Source organism: Callospermophilus lateralis, chromosome 7, assembly GCF_048772815.1.
Source record: "Callospermophilus lateralis isolate mCalLat2 chromosome 7, mCalLat2.hap1, whole genome shotgun sequence".
NCBI lineage: Eukaryota > Metazoa > Chordata > Mammalia > Rodentia > Sciuridae > Callospermophilus > Callospermophilus lateralis.
The window spans coordinates 93,463,267-93,478,666 of NC_135311.1; the positions used below are offsets into that span (position 1 = coordinate 93,463,267).

Genomic DNA, 15,400 nt, shown 5'->3' on the forward strand with positions numbered 1-15,400 from the left:
TGTCTATAATATGTTTATTTGTCTCTGTCATATTTATCCTCAGACGTGTCTTTGGATAATAAATAGCCATTTATGAATTTTATTTTGATGACTGTCCTATGATAAGTAAGACTGAATTTCCTAAATCCTATCTGTAATATCCTCAAAGGAAATGGGTTTTCTTGTTTGATATAATGCCTCTTTTGTATGCATTATTGTAAACAGAGAAATACCCTGTCTGAAACAGGTTGACTGTTTAATAGTTAAAAATGTTTAGAGGTAAAAGTGACTTATACCTTTGCAAGGAAAAAAATATGAAATTAAATCATGGAGAGAAATGGTAGCTATGAAGAGGAATGTTGGAGCTACTATGTGGTAACAGATGAAAAAAGTTACTATTTGATATGTAATACAAAAAAATTTTACTTTAAAAAAGTGGGTCTTGATACTATAGAGATTCATAATGACTAATAAACTTTTGAAACTTAAAGTTCCTAATACTTAACAATGTTTAAAAGGTGTATCAGGTGCGCATGGCGGTAGGTTGACCCCGCACTTAGTTCTCACACAAAGACAAGGGTCCCATGGAGGCAGGCTGCCCGCAGGGACGCAGGGCATCGGCGGCCTGCCCAGACCCCCAGTCTGAGGGACCCTCCTGGCAGGAGGCCGGTGGAGCGGTGAGCGATGGACACAATGCCTTTCTTATTTATTTTTATGTGGTCCTGAGGATCGAACCTGGTGTCTCACACATGCTAGATGGCCTTCTTGAGGATACCAGCCCCAAGGACTCATATCTCATCCCAAGAAACATCATGGCTGAGCCAGACTACATGGAAGATGACAATCCATAACTCATTAGGCCCCAGAAATTGATCAATCCTGTCAAAACATCCCAGAACCATCAAGGTCTTCACAGAGAACTCCTTATGAATCTAAAAAGCTACCATAGTTTCTGGAGCATGGCTTCTTTACAGGGATTTTAAGATAACCAGATTTATCAATTATAGTTTTTACAGAGGTTTTGAAGAGTTTTTATTTCTTGACAATTCTCAAGGCTTCCCTTCTCTCACCTTCAAGCCAGGTCATCCCTCCCTGAAGTGAAGCCCCTGCTGCAGCTCAGTTTTTGTTCCTTCTAAAATGCACACACATTCTTAAATTTGGGTGCAAAGGGCTAGGGCAAAGACATAAGAGAGGAAACCAAGTAAAAGAGAAATATGTTATTTCTTAAATTTGAAATCTCTGAATTTCTCCCTTGCTTTGAGGGAAGTATTAGAGTCAAATGTAAATCCTGCCTGCATTAGCAATCGGTAAGTGGCAGGGAGAAGTCTCTAGAGCCTTATTAGAGTGAATAGATAAGAGTGTTTCTTCCTTATGTTTTTGTTTGTTTGTTTTTAAGTTGTATTTTAAATAATTATCAATATTTTTAGTAACTTTTTAGAAGGGAGCAGAATATATACAAATTTGTATTTTTACTATATTTATCTCTACAGATTGCCTTAAATTCTATTTTTATTTCCATACCTGTTGTGTCATCCTGAGAAATTTAAAAATTTTTAAATTTAAATTATATTTTTAAATTTTAAATTTTAAATTAAAAAAAAAAAAAAAAAAAGCAAAACACAAGGGTTCAGATCATTTTCACGGCAGTTCTTCCAAGTTCACTCCTGCCTACCAGAACCAATGACTCCTGTTCCCGGATGTCTTTCTAGACATCTTTCTCCTCCTGGATTATGGGATTGTAACGCCCTCATTTTTGTCTCTGGCATGTGCTATGGAGCTATTAGATTAAAGTTTTTTTAAATTGAACACAAGCTTGATCATTTTTAGTAAGTGTTTAACTTCTGCCTGTCTTTGCTGCACAATCAAAATGGAAAATATAAATTTAGTACTCTCATGCCCAGAGCAAAACAAAACTATATACATTTCTAAATAAACCACAAAATTTGGAAGCAAAATAAATAAATAAATAAATAAAAGGTGTATCAACACCTGACTCTAAGACTTCCTATAAAACTATAGTAATTAAGACAGTGTGGTACTGGTGGAAGAAAGTATTGACAAGTAACTCAATGGAACAGAATAGAAGACCTAAAATACACTCAAACAACTAATATTTGACAAAGGAGCAAAGACAATTCAATAAAGAAAAGAACGTATTCTCAACAGTGGTACTGAAACAACTGAACATCCACATGCAAAAATAAATAAATCTAGACACAGGCCTTACATGTTTCACAAAAATTAACTCTAATGGCTCAAAGACTCAAATGTAAAACACAAAACTGTAAAACTTCCAGAAGATAATATAGCAGAAAATCCAGACAATTTTGGGTTTGCTGATGGGGTTTTAGGTGGTACACCAAAAGCATACAAACTGCTGGGCATGGACGTGCATGCCTGTAATCCCAGTGGCTCGGGAGGCTGAGGCAGGAGGATTGCAAGTTCAAAGACAGCCTCAGCAAAAAGCAAGGCACTGAAGCAACTCAGTGAGACCCTGTCTCTAAATAAAATACAAAATAGGGCTGGGGATATGGCTCAGTGGTCGAGTGCCCTTGAGTTCAATCCCCAGTACCCCCTACCAAAAAAGCACACAAACCAAAAGCATAATCCATGAAAGAATAAAAATTCTTAAGTGGGACTTCATTAAAATGAAGTCTATTATTAATATAGTCAAAACAATCATACTACCAAAAGCAATATACACATTTAATGCAGTCCCTATTAAATTACCAATGACATTCTTCACAGAACTAGAAAACAACAGTCCTAAAATTCATTTGGAAAAATAAGAGAACCAGAAAAGCCAAAGCAATTCTGAACAAGAAAAATGATGCAGGAGGCATCACAATACCTTATCTTAAATTATACTACAGAGCTATAATAGCAAAAACAGCATGGTATTAGCATCAAAATAGATATGAAGGCCAATGGAATAGAAGACACAGAGACAAACCCAAATTGTTACAGCCACCGATATTTGACAGATACCAAAAATATAAAGACAGTCTTTTTCATAAATGATACTGGGGGAACTTGATATCCATATGTAGAAGAATTAATTTAGATCCCTATCTTTTACCCTATACAAAAGTCAAATAAAAAATGGATCAAAGACTTAGAAATTAGACCAGAAAACTTGCAACTGCTATAAGAAAACATAGGATCCAACACACTTATAAAGGTGCAGGCACTGACTTCTTCAGTAAGACCCCTAAAGCTCAAGAAATAAAACCAAGAATTAATAAGTGGGATTCCATTACATTTAAAAGCTTCTGCACTGCAAAGGAAAACATTAAGAACATGAAGTGAGAGTCTATGGAATGGGAGAATTTTGCCAGCTACTCCTCTGACAGGGGATTATATAAATAAAATATATAAATCACTCAAAAAACTCAATGCCAAAAAAGTCAACAGCCCAATCAATAAATGGGCAAAGTACTAAACAGAAATTCCTCAAAAGGAGAAACACAAATGGCCAAAAATGATTGAAAAAATGTTCAGTATCTCTAGAAATTATGGAAATGCAAATCAATGAAAACTGCACTAAGATTTCATCTCACTCTAGTCAGAATGGTAATTATCAAGAACATGAATATGGGTTTGTATTTTAATTGGGGTTGGGGCTCAGGCTCAGCGGCAGCACACTTGCCTGGCATGTGTGAGGCACTGGGTTTGATTCTCAACACCACATATAAATAAATAAAGGTCTATCAACAACAACAACAACAAAAACATGAATAATAAATAAGTGTTGGCGAGGATGTGAGGGTAAAGGTGCACTCTTAAATTGTTGGTGGTCTGCAAATTAGTACAACTGCTCTAGAAAGCAGTGTGAAGATTCCTTAAAAAACTAGAAATGGAACTACCTTATGACCCAGCTATCCGACTCCTCCGTACTAATCCAAAAGATCTCAAATCAGCACATTAAAGCCATGCAGCCACCTCAACATTTATAGCAGCACAATTCACAATGGCCAAATTATGGAATCAACTCAGATGCCCTTCAGTAGCTGAATGGATAAAGAAAATGTGATATATATATATATACACACACACACACACACACACACACACACACACACACACATACACATACATACATATACAATGGAGTTTTACTCAGTCACAAAAAATGAAATAATAGCATTTTCTGGTAAATAGATGGGAATGGAGAAAACCATGCTAAGTGAAATAAACCAGACTCAGAAAATCAAGGATCAAATGTCTTCTGTCATATGTGGAAGCTAGAGCAAAACAACAACAACAAAAAAAAAACGGTGGATGGAGAGGGCGATTGGACATCATAAAGATATAGGGAAGAATGTGGAATAGAAGGAGAACAAAAAAGGGAGGAAGGAAGGGAAAGGGGAAGATAAAGGGAGTGAATTTAACAAAATCATGTTATATCAATATATAAAGGTACCAAAGGAAATTTCACCTTTATGTGTATGTAGAAGACAGGAAGTTTAGTACAGTAGAGGAGAGAAACTATGGGGAGAGAAGACGGAAGGGAAAAAAAATATGGGGAAAGAGAAAACAAATTCTTTGCACGTATGATTTTGTCAAAATGAACCCCATTACTATATATAATTATGATTCTCTAATAAAAAAAAAGTCTGCTTTGTGAAAGACACTGTTAAAAGAATTAAAATACAAAGCACTGACCAGGAGAAAACATTTGCCAAATACACATCCAGATAAAAGTGTATGGGCCAGGCTACATGGGCAATGACCAAACAGACTCAATTTTACTCTGAGACTCCATATCATGTAAGAAATGCTTCTCCCATGAGAAAGCCCCACCTCTGTACCTATTAATAGTTACCTAGCATAGCATACTTGGCAACACAAAATAGCAATTCTTATACAATGTAAAATTGTTCTCTTTGCTTTCCATTTTTCTTGGGCAATGTACCTTGTCAGAGATTGATTGTCTAGACTTTAGCAACCATTCTCTAACTTGTACTCAATTAGGGTCATTTTGACCCACTTCCCTTCAGCTTGCTTGCTGCTATGCCAACCTGGAAAGTCCCATGGGAAATACCATTTTACCCACTGCATTGTCTTGCTAACTGCCCAGTTCAGCTTCTGCACCTGCTTGCTTACAGCTATGTCAACCCGGATGTGGTTTTTGCACTTTTTGCCTTTAAATTTCCTAAATGCTCAGGCTCAGGGCTGTTCCTTACAGAGACAGTTATGAATCCTGCAGGGAGCAGTAGCAACCGGCTAAATAAAGACTCTTCAATTTGGACAAAACTGGGACTTTGTGTATTTTCTGAGAGACCTGCCACACAACAAAAGTACTTGTATTCAAAATACACAAAGAACTCTTCAAATTCAATAATAAGAAAACAAATATCCCAATTAAACAATGGGCAAAAAGATCTAAACAGATATTTCACCAAAGAAGATACATAGATGGCAAATAAATAAACAAAAAGAATGTTCAACATTATATGTTATTAGAGAACTGCAAATTAAAACAATAGTAAGATATAACTGATCTGTGAATAACCCAAATCTGTAAAACTAACAATAACAAATGCTAATGAGAAGGTGGTACGACAGGAATTTTAATTCATTTTTGGTGGGAATGCAAAACTGGTATCAGACACTTTGTAAGACAGTTAGGCAATTCTTTCAAAGTTAAACATGGTCTCGTGATACAATTCAGCAATCACTAAATTAAAATGAATTTAAATGAGTTGAAAACCTCTCTGCACAAAAAACTGCACACAAGTTTTGTTGCAGCTGTATTCATAATTACTAAAAACTGGAAGCCATCAAGATGTTCTTCTATAAATGAGTGGATAGATACAAACTGTGGTGCATTTATACAATAGAAATAATTTAGCAAAAAGAAAAATGAGTTATAAAACCATGAAAAGATCTGAAGGAATTTTAAATACACATTGTTAAAAGTGAAAGAAGTCACTCAGAAAAGTATACATACTGTGTGGATCCAATATGTGATACTCTGGAACAGGCAGAGGTATGGGGGACAGATAGTAGGTAAATAGATGGAGCTCAGGGAAATTTTAGGGCAGTAACACTATTCTGTAGAATACTGTAATGGCAGATACATGACATATTTATAAAAACCCATACAAGAGTGAACCCTTTTATAAACTATAAACTTGTAGTTAATAATAATATATCCATATTGGCTCATTAATTATAACAAATGTACCATAGTAATTGAAGATGTTAATAATAAGGGAAACTTGGTGAGGATGGATAGGGAACAGATATATGGGAGAGCTCTATATTTCCTACTCAATTTTTCTGTAAATCTAAAACTGCTCTAACAAAATAACAGACTATGAACAAAATAAAAGTGAAGCTACCTTTAAGTCTAAAAAAAAATTAATTAAGATAATCTTAGCTTAGCATGTTGGTGCATGCATACCTATATCTCAGCTATTCAGGAGGCTAAGGCATTACAGTCCCAAGTTTAAGGCCAGCCCCAGCAACAAAATGAAATCCCATCTCAAAAAAAAAAAAAGATTATCTTACAGCTAAATAACATTTTTATTATCAAGGGGAAAAATGATTGAAATAATATTACATGTGATGATGAAGGTAAACATTTCAGAAAATAAAAAGCTCACATTAGTTTGTAGTATTATTAATGTCAGTGAAGGAGATATTCCCCTCAAATCTTTTTCTCCCATCTGGTACTGGGGATTGAACCCAGGACTTTATGCATGCTAGGCAAATACTCTATCACTGAGCTACATCCCGAGACCTCCCCAATCATTTTAAGTTAATCATTTTTGGAACTTTTTGATAGCATGAAGCTTAAGGATCTGAAGTCTGACTGCTTAGCTATAAAACCCAACTGTGAAACTTTCTTGCTGTGTGACTTTGGCCAAGCTATTCAGTCTCTTTGATTCTATTTCCTTATTTGTAATGTAAGAATAAAATAGCACTGCCTCACAGAATTGATATGTAGAATTGCTTAGATCAGAACCTGATAAATGAAAAGTTCTCAAAAAATATAAATTTTCACACTGTCAATTTAATTAAACTATTAGACTAGAATTTTATTTATCAACAATTTCACCATAAGAAAAACCTAATTATGATTCACTCTTATGGAATGTGCTTTGTTGCCAACAAATTGAGATTATATCATTAAAGTTATGATAATTATACCTTCTTAAAGATAACACTATTATGTATATTATCAAACTTAGTCAAAGTTTAATATTATAAATCAACATACATATTTGTTATCATTGACTAATTTAACTTAGCTATTTTTACCTAAAAAGTCGTACAATATAAAATTTTTATATTAATGATATAATATTTCTACCCTATTTGCTGTTTAGATAAATAGACTCCAACCTGGCTCACCGACTCACCCAAGCTTAAACCATTTTGAGAAGCATATATTACTATCCCAGGGACAGCATATGCTGCATTCTGGTCTCCTCATACTTCTTGTTCTGTAATCTATACCTGGATATGGCTTTGTTGTTCCCCTTTAAACTTGATTTAAATACTCAGGTCCTACTTCATCCCAGACTCCGCCTAAGTGGCAAATGACTTTGTCTCATTTTCAATTATGTTTTCTGTCCATCTTGGCATTTGGGGCTTCAATATGGAAATTTTTAATTCAACTCAAATACAAAAAAATACCATTAAGAAATTCTTAAAATGTATAAACAACTTTCAGGACCTCTTAATTTTTTAAACTCCAGTTTATTAACTCTCTGCTGCCCTCTCCTGGGCACAGGGTATGGCTCAGTGGTATCAAGAACTAGGACAGTTTTTTTCATCTTTAAGCCTCAGAATAGGTTAAAAGATGAAATTACAATTAAGTAATTCACATTTTCTTTTAACTTAAGTATCACATCATCAGTTTAAGAAAAATAAACCATTAAGTTTTATAATCTACATGTAATGCTACTATTTTTAAACCATCCTAAATGCTATCATAATATTCCAGAGAAGTTTGGCTTCTTCTTAGGAATAAAAGAATGTTATATATTTTTCTACACATCATTAGAAAAAGAGAAGTGCCTACCTTTGCAGATAGCCCAAGCATCTTCATCACATTTCTCACCACTTGTTCTCAATTCAAAAAAATTATATTCTTCAAGACTAAGAAGACCATTTCCATCTAAATCAATTACTTCAAATATGTCTAATAAAGTTGACCTAAAATTATAAAAATAGAAAATTAATTCTTGTCTTTAAGACAACTAGACTAAGGAAGGTTGCTATGAGGAAAATATTCAAAGGAAGTAACTTTTGTGAACTATCCTATATCCAAGTGCATTCTGGGCTCAGTCTAGTAATAAATGATATAAACAAACTTCTAAAGCAATTATAGTATCTTAATACAGAGTAGAAACTTAATAAATACTAGTAATTTCCTTTTTTTCCTCCCTTTCCTCTCTGCCTATGGGCAAATCTTAACATGGATAACCAGGGTAAAGGAGAATTACCTAAGTTTTGGATTCCATATTTGACAGTTATCAAAATCAAGAATCCAACTATCAGGATCTATTTCTAAAGGCAGTGTCTAGTGGGAGTGATGTTAGTAGATGTGTAACTAATGTTGACTTGTCAAAAGTTTGGAACCCAGAAATTAATGATAATCTCAGATTTTTGAATGGATGGACACTTTCAGTTGCGTAGTGGAATAAGTTCTTTTAAAAATATATATTCATGAAACCAGTGGCCACCATCTTGGAGAGCTGAAGTAACCACCGCCAATCTCCGACAGATTGCAACAATAAAACAGGTGTGTGTTACTCAGCTCATCTCCCATACAGTGGGGAATTCGCATAAAATCTCTCCTAGGCTTTCCGGGGGAGGGATTATCAGAGCGAGCCTGCATAGAGTTGCGGGGAAAACTAGAGACACCTGACCTTCAACTCCACCTCCCATCAGCGGCGAAAACGAAACCTGTCTAGCCAGCGCTGGGGGAGGGGCAAGCGGAAAAAATCAAAACAATAGAGTGCCCGGGTTCCCAATAGCCATCCTCCACACCCAACAAACGGCAAGCTCAGAGTACAGTTTGAACTGCCGAGAGGCATCACTCAGGGAAAACCTGGGCTAGCAGGAGAAACCAGGACTAGCAGGAGAAACCAGGGGACTAGAGGCCAGGACCTCGCGACTGGGCAGCTGAAGACCGCCCGCCCGCCAGCGACCGACGGGGAGCTGAAACCAACCAGAGACAGTCCAGTCCCACCTCCCCATTCGGACACCCCAGCAAGGAGCCTGGGGCCCACCATAGCAGAGAGGTGACGTCACTGGAGCTCCGCCGTCGGAATTCCTTCCCAGCGGAATCCACTTTAGCAGGCATAGTCTACCAACACAAAGGAGAGACAACAGAGATATACAAAACCAAAACAAATCTATAGAAGAGAGCAGAAATACAGCAATCAAATAGAGCTGGAAAGTAACGTGAACATCATGAAAAAACAAGGTAAAAAAGGAGTACAAACAATGCAGGACAACTTAATTCTACAGGAGGACCTAGAAGCATCAGAAACATGGATAGGGAAAGAACTCAAGGCATACCTAATTCAGATGGAAAGGAATATTAGAGAAGAAATGAGACAGCAAGATAGCCAACATACAGAACAAAGAGAGAATATTAAAAGCTACGAGAGAAAGGAGGCAGATTACATTCAGGGGTAAACCAATTAGGTTAACGACTGATTTTTCATCACAGACCTTGAAAGCGAGAAGATCCTGGAACGATGTATTTCAAACGCTGAAAAATAATGGATTCCAACCAAGAATACTGTATCCAGCAAAATTAAGCTTCAGATTTGACAATGAAATTAAAATCTTTCACGATAAACAAAAGCTAAAAGAATTCGCAGCCAGAAAACCAGCACTGCAAAGTATTTTGAACAAAATACTACAAGAAGAGGAATTGAAAAATAGTGCCCAAAACTAACAGCGGGAGGTATCTCAGTAAAGGGGGGTGGGGGAATAACCAAAAAGTAAAAACTAGCCAAACTAAAATAAATAAATAAATAAACATGACTGGAAGTACAAATCATATTTCAATTGTAACCTTAAATGTTAATGGCCTAAACTCACCAATCAAGAGACATAGGCTAGTAACCTGGATCAAAAAAAAAAAAAAATCCAACAATATGCTGCATTCAGGAGACTCATATGATAGGAAAAGACATACACAGGCTGAAGGTAAAAGGTTGGGAAAAATCATACCACTCACATGGCCCTCGGAAGCAAGCAGGAGTGGCCATACTCATATCGAATAAAATCAACTTCAAACCTAAGTTAATCAAAAGGGATAAAGAAGGACACTATATACTGTTAAAAGGAACCATCCACCAACAAGACATAACAATTATCAATTTGTATGTACCAAACAATGGAGCTGCAACGTTCATAAAACAAATTCTCCTCAAGTTCAAGAGTCAAATAGACTACAACACAATAATTATGGGTGACTTCAACACACTGCTCTCGCCATTAGACAGATCCTCTAGACAAAAACTGAATAAAGAAACTATAGAACTCAACAGCACAATCAATAACCTAGACTTAACCGACATATATAGAATATATCAACCATCATCAAGTGGATACACATTCTTCTCAGCAGCACATGGATCCTACTCAAAGATAGACCATATATTATGCCATAGGGCGACTCTTAGTAAATATAAAGGCGTGGAGATAATACCATGCACCATATCTGATCATAATGGAATGAAACTGGAAATCAATGATAAAAGAAGGAAGGAAAAATCCTACATCACATGGAAAATGAACAATATGTTACTGAATGATCAATGGGTTACAGAAGACATAAAGGAGTAGATAAAAAAATTCTTAGAGACAAATGACAATACGGACACAACATACCGGAATCTATGGGATACAATGAAAGCAGTTTTAAGAGGGAAATTCATTTCTTGGAGTTCTTTCCTCAAAAAAAGAAAAAACCAACAAATAAATGAACTCACACTACACCTCAAAAACCTAGAAAAGGAAGAGCAAAACAACAGCAAATGTAGTAGAAGACAAGAAATAATTAAAATTAGAGCAGAAATCAACGAAATTGAAACAAAAAAAACCATTGAAAAAATTGATAAAACTAAAAGTTGGTTCTTTGAAAAAATAAATAAGATCGACAGGCCCTTAGCCATGCTAATGAAGAGAAGAAGAGAGAGAACTCAAATTACTAACATACGGAATGAAAAAGGCAATATCACAACAGACACTACAAAAATACAGAAGATAATTAGAAAGTATTTTGAAACCCTATATTCCAATAAAATAGAAGATAGTGAAGATATCGATAAATTTCTTAAGTCATATGATCTGCCCAGATTGAGTCAGGAAGACACACACAATTTAAACAGATCAATAACAAAGGAAGAAATAGAAGAAGCCATCAAAAGACTACCAACCAAAAAAAGCCCTGGACCGGATGCGTATACAGCGGAGTTCTACAAAACCTTCAAAGAAGAATTAATACCAATACTTTTCAAGCTATTTCAAGAAATAGAAAAAGAAGGAGCTCTTCCAAATTCATTCTATGAGGCCAACATCACCCTGATCCTGAAACCAGACAAAGACACTTCAAAGAAAGAAAACTACAGACCAATATCTCTAATGAACTTGGGTGCAAAAATTCTCAATAAAATACTGGCGAATTGAATACAAAAGCATATCAAAAAAATTGTGCACCATGATCAAGTAGGATTCATCCCTGAATGCAAGGCTGGTTCAATATACAGAAATCAATAAATGCTATTCACCACATCAATAGACTTAAAGACAAGAACCATATGATCATCTCGATAGATGCAGAAAAAGCTTTCGACAAAGTACAGCATCCCTTTATGTTCAAAACACTAGAAAAACTAGGGATAACAGGAACTTACCTCAACATTGTAAAAGCTATATATGCTAAACCTCAGGCTAGCATCATCCTAAATGGAGAAAAACTGAAGGCATTCCCTCTAAAATCTGGAACAAGACAGGGATGCCCTCCATCACCACTTCTATTCAATTTAGTTCTTGAAATACCAGCCAGAGCAATTAGACAGACAAAAGAAATTAAAGGCATAAAAATAGGAAAAGAAGAACTTAAATTATCACTATTTGCAGAAGACATGATAATATATTTAACAGACCCAAAAGGGTCTACAAAGAAACTGCTAGAGTTAATAAATGAATTCAGCAAAGTGGCAGGATATAAAATCAACACACATAAATCAAAGGCATTCCTGTATATCAGCAACAAAACTTCTGAAATGGAAATGAGGAAAACCACTCCATTCACAATATCCTCAAAGAAAATAAGATACTTGGGAATCAACCTAACAAAAGAGGTGAAAAATTTATACAATGAAAACTACAGAACCCTAAAGAGAGAAATAGAAGAAGATCTTAGAAGATGGAAAAATGTACCCTGTTCATGGATAGGCAGAACTAACATCATCAAAATGGCGATATTACCAAAAGTTCTCTACAGGTTTAATGCAATGCCAATCAAAATCCCAACGGCATTTCTTATAGAAATAGATAAAGGAATCATGAAATTCATATGGAAAAACAAAAGACCCAGAATAGCAAAAGCAATTCTAAGCAGGAAGTGTGAATCTGGAGGTATAGCGATACCAGAGTTCAAACTGTACTACAAAGCAATAGTAACAAAAACAGCATGGTACTGGTACCAAAACAGGCAGGTGGACCAATGGTACAGAATAGAGGACACAGAAACCAATCCACAAAATTACAACTTTCTTATATGTGATAAAGGGGCTAAAAACATGCAATGGAGGAAGGATAGCATCTTCAACAAATGGTGCTGGGAAAATTGAAAATCCATATGCAACAAAATGAAACTGAATCCCCTTCTCTCGCCATGCACAAAAGTTAACTCAAAATATATCAAGGAGCTTGATATCAAATCAGAGACTCTGCGTCTGATAGAAGAAAAAGTTGGCTACGATCTACATACTGTGGGGTTGGGCTCCAAATTCCTTAATAGGACGCCCATAGCCCAAGAATTAATAACAAGAATAAACAAATGGGACTTACTTAAACTAAAAAGTTTTTCCTCAGCAAGAGAAACAATAAGAGAGGTAAATAGAGAACCTACATCCTGGGAACAAATTTTTACCCCTCACACTTCAGATAGAGCCCTAATATCCAGAATATACAAAGAACTCAAAAAATTAAACAATAAGATAACAAATAACCCAATCAACAAATGGGCCAAGGACCTGAACAGACACTTCACAGAGGAGGACATACAATCAATCAACAAGTACATGAAAAAATGCTCACCATCTCTAGCAGTCAGAGAAATGCAAATCAAAACCACCCTAAGATACCATCTCACTCCAGTAAGATTGGCAGCCATTAGGAAGTCAAACAACAATAAGTGTTGGCGAGGATGTGGGGAAAAGGGTACACTTGTACACTACTGGTGGGACTGCAAATTGGTGAGGCCAATTTGGAAAGCAGTATGGAGATTCCTGGGAAAGTTGGGAATGGATCCACCATTTGACCCAGCTATCGCCCTTCTCGGACTATTCCCTGAGGATCTTAAAAGAGCGTACTATAGGGATACTGCCACATCAATGATCATAGTGGCACAATTCACAATAGCTAGATTGTGGAACCAACCTAGATGCCCTACAATAGATGAATGGATAAAAAAAATGTGGCACTTATACACAATGGAGTATTATGCAGCACTAAAAAATGACAAAATCAGAATTTGCAGGGAAATGGATGGCATTAGAGCAGATTATGCTAAGCGAAGCTAGCCAATCCTTAAAAAACAAATGCCAAATGTCTTCTCTGATATAAAGAGAGCAACTAAGAACAGAACAGGGAGGAAGAGCATGAGGAAAAGATTAACATTAAACAAAGACGAGTGGGGGGAGAGAAAGGGAGAGAGAAGGGAAAGCATATGGAAATGGTAGGAGACCCTCAATGTTACACAAAATAACATATAAGAGGTTGTGAGGGGAAAGGGGGAGGGGGAAATAAGGGAGAGAATTGAACAACAGCAGATGAGGTAGAAAGGGAAGATGGGAGGGGAGGGGAGGGGGGATAGTAGGGGATAGGAAAGGTAGCAGAATACAACAGTCACTAATATGCCATTATGTAAAAATGTGAGTGTGTAACCGATGTGATTCTACAATTTGTATTTGGGGTAAAAATGGGAGTTCATACCCAATTGAGTCAAATGTATGAAAGATGATATATCATGAGCTTTGTAATGTTTTGAACAACCAATAAAAAATATATATATTCATGGCTCATAACATCATACACACATATTGTGGAATGATTAAATCAGACTAAATAATATAGCAGTTATTTCAAATATTCTTTGTGGTGAGAATATTTATAACCTATTATTTAAACAATTTTCATGTTTACAGTACAATGTTGTAAACTATAGTCACCAGGTATGCAACAGATATTCTTCTTATTATTATTCCTCCTGCCTAAATGAAATTTTGTATCCTTCAACCAACATCTCCCAATCATCCCACTACACCTAGACCCTGGTAACTATCATTCTATTCTTTGCTTATATGAGTTTGACTGTTTTAGATTCTATATGTAAGTAATATCATGAGATATCTGTTTTTGTGAAGCTGCTTTATTTCTTTAGCATAATAATTTCCAGGTTCATCTACATTTTCACAAGAATTGAGTTACTGAATTAAAATATGAGGATGGGGTGGGAGCTAAACAAAGGAAAGGTAAAAAGACAGGCTACTGGTCTAGATGTTAGAGTTCAAATCATTTTTTAACTGTACTGGGAATTGAACCCAGTGGTGCTCTACCTTTGAGTTACATCCCCAGCCCTTTTTATTTTATTTTTGAGACAATATCTTGTTAAACTGAGAAGCTGACCTTGAACTTCAATCTTTCTACCTCAACCTGGATTACAGGCATGTGCCATTGAGCCCAGCTGCTCCAGTTTAAACTTAAAAAACAAAAACTTACCTAAATTCCTCTGTAAGAAATAATTCTCCTGTTTCATCTCTATACACAAGTTGGGCTTCTTCTGTTATTGGTTTTCTTTCTTTCTTTAGCCTACAGCCAGTTGTAGAAGGAATTAACCAGTAAATTCCAGGTCCTAGTTCACCAGTCCATCCAAACACCTTTTCTCAAACAAAACAAAACAACATGAGTCTTGATGACTTTTAATTTTCTTCTGAAAGGGAATCATTAGAAATTATTTTTAAAATCAATGTTCACCTATTCTATTATAGTTCTATAAATCTTTCACAGGCTTCAAATTATTTTCTTAATAGTAATCCAATTATAAGACTGTTGGATTTAGTTCTTTATATATTTTAAAAATTGCCTAAAACTATAATAGATAGAAGTTATATATCTTCTAAATCTTCCCCAGTAATCTTCAAATATGTTTATAATG

General features: G+C 35.6%; 1 protein-coding gene across 6 annotated transcripts in view; it reads right to left on the reverse strand.

Moving 5' to 3' along the window:
* The window catches only part of Efcab7 (EF-hand calcium binding domain 7), a 53,180-nt gene that overhangs the window by 12,084 nt on the left and 25,696 nt on the right, over window positions 1–15,400 (reverse strand). For all 6 annotated transcript variants that reach the window (XM_076860252.2, XM_076860250.2, XM_076860254.2 and 3 more), the window contains 2 exons: window positions 14,965–15,122; window positions 8,015–8,148 (listed from right to left, as the gene is read on the reverse strand). In XM_076860252.2, the coding sequence (XP_076716367.2) occupies window positions 8,015–8,148; window positions 14,965–15,122 (292 nt within the window). The remainder of the gene's footprint in view (window positions 1–8,014; window positions 8,149–14,964; window positions 15,123–15,400) is intronic.